We start from the raw sequence: 7670 nt of genomic DNA, 5'->3' as shown, positions 1-7670 counted from the left end.
GGAAAGCTCCTGCAAGATGTGACAACCCCCCCCACCAGTTGAAGAGTCCCCCAGGTGGCTCGATGCACCGGCGGCGCCCTGCGCCAGGACTGGGCCCCCATATACCCACCCGCCCACAACCCCAGCAACACACCAACCAGGACCCGAGCCCCCGAGGCCCGGCCAGGGCCCCAACCCAGAGACGGAGCGCCCCCAGAACCTCACGCCTGTCCCGGACCCACCCAGGGGCAGCCAGGCTACCAGGTCAGTAACCCACGTCCGTCAGCACAGACCCTCCCCTAGCCCCGCTGCACGCAGCCACGAGGAAACCGTCACCTAAGAGCCAACAGAGCCCCTAATTGGCCATGACCGCTACCCCGGGTTGAGCCCCCCAAGGAAGATGCGCCTGGGGAACCCCCCGACGCCCTAAGCCTGTCCCTACCCCCACACCAATCACAACAGTGAAGGTGGGACCAAACTATGACCCCCCCACCCCCACTAGGTGATGGAGCTGATCAAAGGAGCCCAGAGCAATTGATCTGATGTGGTGGCAGAGGCTGTATCAAGACTAATGTAATCTAATAGATAATTTCTATACTGGTTAGAATTAAGATTATTTTTATTTTTCCAGTTCATGAGGACTGTTTTCTTGGCTATGCATAGGGCAGTGAAAACCATGTGGGCTATATTCTTTTCTGAAGTGACATTATCTAAGCTGCCCAACAAACACACTAAAGGCGAAGTTGGAATGTTACATTTCAGACACTTCGATAAGTCTTCACATATCTCACGCCAAAACTTCTGAACTGGTGGACAGAACCAAAGAGCGTGGATATAATTGTCCGGTGAATTGGTTTGGCAGTGTGAGCAGTTGTTGGTAGACGTAAAGCCCATCTTGAACATCCGATGACCTGTATAGTGCACTCTATGTAGTATTTTGTATTGAATTAATTGAAGACTGGGATTTCTAATTAGATGAAAGGTTTTTAAGCAAATCTGAGACCAGAAGTTTTGGTCTAAGTTAACTGATAAATCCGCTTCCCATTTTGCAATAGGAAGTGATATTGATTCATCTATTTTAGAAAGCATTCTGTATATTTTGGATAGTAATTTGGGGGTTTTAAGAGTAAGAAATTGAACCACACTTGGTGGTGTTTGTAGTTCAACTTGACCCGGTTTAAATTTCTTTTTTACTATGGATTTAATTTGTTGATATTCTAAAAATCTTTTCTTGTTGATCCCATATTGTGTAACTAGTCTGTCAAATGAAATAAATTCTGTTCCTTCTAGTATATGTTCTAAATATTTGATTCCTTTACCACTCCAATCTGAAAAGTTTATCATATTATTGTTTTGTAATATGTCAGGGTTGTTCCAGATAGGTGTACGTTTGCATGGGATTAATGGAGACTCTGTCAACTTCAGAAACTCCCACCATGCTGTCAGAGAGGAGCTAATGTTGACGCTTTTGAAGCATTCATGTCGTTGAATGTTTGAGCTGATAAATGGTAGATCTGAAATCTCTAGATTATTGCAAAGTGCTTGTTCTACATCTAGCCAAGGTTCATCTAAGAGGGTATGTTTTAGCCATCCTGAGATAAATTGGAGCCTGTTGGCTAAGAAGTAGTGCTGAAAGTTAGGTAGTTCTAATCCTCCTTTATCCTTGGTCTTTTGTAGTGTTTTTAAGCTTATACGTGGGGGCTTATTTTTCCAAAGGAATTTGGACATATATGAATCTAGAGATCTGAACCAATCTTGTGGCGGTTTAGTTGGGATCATTGAGAATAAATAATTTATTTTTGGTAAGACCATCATTTTTATAGCGGCAACCCTTCCCATGAGTGATATGGGTAGACATTTCCACCTAGCCAGATCGCCTTCTACTTTCTTTAAAAGTGGGATATAGTTTAATTTAGTTAGATCTGCAAGCTTGGGAGAAACATTAATACCTAAATATTTTATATTTCCCGATTGCAGTGGAGTAGAAGAGGAATTATGGAAGGAGCAATTAATCGGAAGGACTGAGAGTATGTTTATATTGTTAAGTAATGAAGATGACCTTTATTACACCCCAATCCTGCACCACAGACACACACACACACACACACACACACACACACCACGGTCAGACTCTTGGTGGCCTGGATTGAACTGGTTTACTTAAACATATATATTTTGATTTATTTAATTCATTTTCAACATGACAGTATTGATAAACTGAGCATAATTAAATCTCAGTGAAACCACATATAAGTTCTGGTAACTGGCACATATTTATGTTTAATATGTTGTTTTATATTTTGATCAGTTTCAGGTGTTTGTGTGACTGTGTTAACCATCAGTAAAACCACATATAAATCACACTTCTGTGTTTAACAACACTTGATGCTGTTTTTCTGATTCAGGATTATGTGTGTGATGAGTTGGCCACACAGTTCTTATCTTTCTGCTTCAGACACACACAAAACTGCCGAGGTTGAAGCTGGCTTCAGTCTCTTTCTACCCCAGGTCTCACCACATTTCCAAAATGTAAACTCTGAGTCTCATAAGAAATGTGGTTCAAAAAGATGTGCTGATCTATGAATGCATCCTTACTGAAAGCTAAAGATGTCCAGCAGACAAAAACAGCAGCTGAATGAACAGTTATCATGAGCGAGTGTACAAACACTATCACAGGAAATAACAGAAATAAACTGTGGTTTCCATTTATACCTGTAGTGTTTTTTCAGCTCGATGTCATCTTCCAATATGTAAAAATATGATTTCATTGCATCTTAAACAAATACAAACTTCTTTCTTTTACCAGAATTTAGACAAATGAACAAAAAATAAATGATTATTTATTTAGGTATTAAAATAGGAAAAATCAGTTTAAATTAGAGTACCATTAAAACAAGAAATTAGCACAGAAATGCCAAAACACAAAAACAGAACAATAAAGTGTCTTTAAAAATGATTCAAAAACAGTTGTAGGAGCAGTTTTATGAACCATGTTCTGTTAATATACTGACTAACCAGCAGCAACACTCTGACTCAGTGTTTCCATCTGTGTTTATTTCCATCTTTACAGTCAGGCATAAACATCTCACAGCAGCAGGAAAACCAGTGAGCACACTTTAGAGGGAAAAAGTGAAAGTTTATGTTGAACTGTAAAATATTCTCTGTAATGTAAATTGTTCTGCTCTCTGACAAACCATCAGAGGTGCAGCACGTGTATCATTTGGTGTTTGAAGCAGAAACAAAAGCAAAGAGTTAAAGGAAGACACATTTGAAGAAGAAGGAAAATGAAAACAAGACGTCACTGAGCAACAACCTGACAGAACGAGAGCCAACAGTTTACTATCAGAACTGAGGCTGATCATTAACAGGGAGCAGCAGGTAACAAGGTCATCAGCAGTGGAGGAAAGTATGGAAGTAATACTCAGCTTCATATTTGAAGATACTCGAGTATCTTAGCTGCAGGTCTGGAACAATGGTTTTATTTACTTTCCCATTAAACGTCTCACACAGCCCCTCATCTGTGACCCTTAGCAAACCCACTGGATATCTACCTGTACATAAAGGAGATCAGATCAGTTCCATCTAGACCAGCTGTAACAGGAAAATGCTGCTTACACTTTGATGCATCAGTTTCACTTTGTCATATAAGACAATATATCAGACTGAGGCATTATTTTCCTGCAGTGAGTAAATCTACTTTGTACTTTACTCTTTTCTTTTAGGTAAAGGCTCTAAACAGTACTTGTACACTGTGGAAATCCCATAAGAACGTCTCCTGAACTCTGAAAAATAACAAGACAAAGACTAAAAAGAGGTCATGGGTGCTGATGATGATGATGATGAAGACGAGGAGTAGCATGCATTTAAAAAGTGACTGATGTCCTAGAATACAACAGAACAGTGTCTCTACAAACTTATGAAAACATGACAGTCTTGCATTAGTTTGTATTCTTATGATTTCAAAAAACGAGGGAAAAATCTCCTTGAAATCCACAATTCCTTTTTGTTATTTCTTAGTGTGTGACGTATTTTATTGCCTTTATGATTGGTGCAAACAGTTTCCTGATTCATAATGGAAATAGATTTTAGACACAGGAGGAACACGCAGTGATCAGCAGGAGCAGCTTGGAGTCCAGTCTTCTTCACACTGAGGAGGAACATATATGCAGGAACAGTTGTCATAACTGTTACAACCACCAGATGGCGAAAGAGTCCCACTGCAACTTTAAGCCATGAAGGATGTGTCTTGATGTTTGCTTGTGATAAATCTGCTTTATGTGAGTCTTTTTCAGAAAGTAACAGTAATATGTCTGATTATATGTCTTTAATCAGTAAAGTCTCGCTTTGCTAGAAATCAATAAATAAATAATAAAATTGTAAACATGCAGCTGTATGTTAGAAGTCAAAGGGTCCTTAAGTCTTCTGTAAATTGACGGGGATCAAATGAAGGACACAAGTATCTGTTCTTACTCTAATAAATGCTGCTTTAATATTCAACAGACTATTTTCCTTCCTCATCAGCAGTAAACAGCTCGACTCCGTCTGTGCATTTGTGTCCTCCATACTTGTTCACACAGACATCTCAGGCTTGATGCCACGATGCAGTGTAGAAACCTGACAACCCTCTGACTCATGTTCAAATGTTCAAGGACATTTCTCAGGATCATGTATGACCCCTGTTGGAAATTTGGACTTTCATTAATAATATTTGTGTTTCTGAGTCATTTTTGTGGAGACTTCTGTCCAACGTAGTGTCCAAATGAAGCCTGAAGCTTTTCTTCAGCCTCTTGTCAGATGGTCAGCAACAAAACTCTGTTCCAACCAATGTCTGATAAGAGATGAGACACAGCAGCTGAGCAAATGATCATTTCATGCTGAAGACATCCTCAGACAGAATTAAATACATACATAAACACAGCCTGGTGCCAATAACACAGCTAATGACACTGCTGTATCACTGGCTTTACTGATTAAAGACCATATCTGAAGGAAATCTTTGAACACAACAGAAAGTGACCTTTTAAACCTGTAACACTGATGCTGCATTCAAGGACCATTACAAACATCTGAAAGGACTTAAGAACATGAAGAAAATGTGACTTGTTTCTCTGTAATGAAGCTGTTTTAGTGAAGAAAGTTGAAAGGTCACAGAGCGACTGCTGAATCTTCTGCTCTAAACATGAACTCTGAACTTTGTGATGCTTCAGGAGGAAAACTGCTTCAGTTATTCTCTCAGATTAGTTTCATATTTTCTGCATCAGATTTGAGTGAGATCCTGGAATGAAGACAGAAGAAAAGACTTTGTTCAAAGTTTGATTTATAGTTAAACCTTCCAGTTTATTCACACAATAAAACATCAACATAATATATGAATTCATTCATTAAAATCACAGTTTTTCCTCATTTGTTTGATGATTTTGACAAAAACAAACACAAACACACACACATGGTCTGCCATACTCATAAAGAGAAATGTCGACATTTTTCAATACAAATATTCCAGAAACATTTAGAGGATCGAGAAGTTTACATTTTCATGTGGAGAAATATTTTAGTAAATCAAAATGATGATGAGCAGTGATAGCCTCCATAAACAGTCACAGGAAAGATCTCCTTTAAAAACTCAGAAACATCAAGAGAAGAACTAGAAGATGTGGAGGTACCACCCATAATGTTTGACTGACAGATGATCTCTGTGCAGAAATGATGGAGAGAAAATAAAATCAAACTAAAATACAGATTTAAACCCACAACATGAAATATTTCAGTCTATTTCACTTTAATAAATTCAGCAGTGGCTCCAAGAAAAGGTAGACTATTGTAAACCCAAAGTCCAGCATAGAGCGGCTGAGTGAATGTGGTCTGGACTCTGTGGAGGAGAGTCATGGTTTCAGAGACGCTGTAGAAGGACAAAATACCTGCTCTGTGATCCAGGTACACTCCTACTCTGGAGGAATGAGGACCTGAGACACGAGTTTGGATGTTGTTGTACAAAAATGTATAACTGTTGTTGTAACAATCTAATGCCCAAGATTTGTCATTACATCCAAATTTAGATTCATTCCCACTTCCTGCTCTGTTGATATTCTTGTATGCAACTGCTACATAAACGCCTTCCCCTCTCCTCTCCACCTCCCAGTAACAACGTCCAGTCAGACTCTCTCTACTCAGGACCTGACGCCATTGACTGAATCTGTCTGGATGATCAGAATAAGACTGTTGTTGATTCGTTAATGTTACTTTTCTGTTCCCCTCTGATAATAACACATGTTTGTTTGCTGTGTTTGGATCCAGTGTGATTTCACGTGAATATTTTAAGAATCCAGCTCTGGTCTTTGGCTCTGGTTGTGGCAGTAAAACATCCACTTCAGTGACTGTCAGTGAGATGTTTGTCCATTCCTCTCTCAGAATGTCCTGTAGTTTATCTCTGACCTCTGACACAGCTGCTGTCACATCCTCAAAGTAGCTCAGAGGACGGATATTGATGCTGGATGAGTCTGTAGACTCACTGAGTGCTGACAGTGAGGGGTAGTTGTGTAGAAACTGGATGTGATCCTCTGTGTGTGAGAGCTGCTTCAGCTCAGCATCTTTCCTCTTCAGCTCAGTGATCTCCTGCTCCAGCTTCTCCTCAAGCTCTTTGACTCGACTCACTTCAGTTTCCTGCTGGGATCTGATCTGCTGCTTTACATCAGAGCTTCTTTTCTGGATGAGATGGATCAGTTCAGTGAAGATCTTCTCACTGTGCTCCACTGTTTGATCAGCAGACTGATTGATGGCCTCCACCTCCTGTTGAAGCAGCTTCACATCTTTCTCTCTGTCCTGGATTCTCTGCTGGATGTTTTGTCGACTCACCTCCAGCTCTCTCTGCCTCTCAGTCCTTTCTGCTGCAGCTGAGACTGTGTCGTGGCCTTTATGTTCATCCACAGAGCAGAGATAACAGATACTCTGCTGATCAGTACGGCAGAACATCTTCATCACCTCATCATGACGAGAGCAGATGTTCTCCTGGAGCTTCTTGGAGGGCTCCACCAGCTTGTGTTTGTCAAATGCAGGACATTCATAATGAAGCTTAACATGTTTCTCACAGTAAGAGACCAGACAGACTAAACAGGACTTGAAGGCTTTCATTTTTCTTCCAGTGCAGACATCACAGGCCACATCTTCAGGTCCAGCATAGCAGTGATCAGCAGGAGCAGCTTGGAGTCCAGTCTTCTTCAGCTCCTCCAGTAAATCTGCTAACATGGTGTTTTTCACCAGGACAGGCCTCGCTGTGAAAGTCTGTCTGCACTGAGGGCAGCTGTAGATTTTCTTCTTTTCCTCTTCATCCCAGAAGCTTTTAATACAGTTCATGCAGTAGCTGTGTCCACATGGGATAGTCACCGGATCCTTCAGTAGATCCAAACAGACTGAACAGCAGAATTTTGTTTGGTCCATTTGATTCATGTGCTGTGCCGTTTCACCGTCTCTCAGTGACTGTCAGACAGTTTCACTTCCTCTGAACAGAAACAACCTCTGTGCTCTGAAGGGAAACAGATCTCTGCTCTTGTTCACCTCCTACAGGAAATGAGGCTCACCAGCAACTGCATTTACACCATGTTGTTTAGACCCATCCTGATACAGACACATCTGTGAAGGGAGGCACCAACGAGTCATAAAATGCTTATTTTATCAGTTCCAGGGTGTGTAGGGTT

At 40.6% G+C, this 7670-nt stretch overlaps 1 protein-coding gene across 1 annotated transcript; it reads right to left on the bottom strand.

Moving 5' to 3' along the window:
• Window positions 1-5393: 5393 nt before the first annotated feature.
• Window positions 5394-7413, bottom strand: LOC134616186 (E3 ubiquitin/ISG15 ligase TRIM25-like). Its single transcript, XM_063460916.2, has one exon. The coding sequence runs from the start codon at window positions 7411-7413 to the stop codon at window positions 5749-5751; it is 1665 nt and encodes a 554-aa protein (XP_063316986.2). The 3' UTR covers window positions 5394-5748.
• Between the last annotated feature and the right edge of the window lie 257 nt (window positions 7414-7670).

The sequence above is a fragment of the Pelmatolapia mariae genome, linkage group LG18, assembly GCF_036321145.2.
Source record: "Pelmatolapia mariae isolate MD_Pm_ZW linkage group LG18, Pm_UMD_F_2, whole genome shotgun sequence".
Classification (NCBI taxonomy): Eukaryota; Metazoa; Chordata; class Actinopteri; order Cichliformes; family Cichlidae; genus Pelmatolapia; species Pelmatolapia mariae.
Note: the sequence above shows the minus strand (reverse complement) of the source record. Positions and strands in the feature narration are given on the sequence as shown.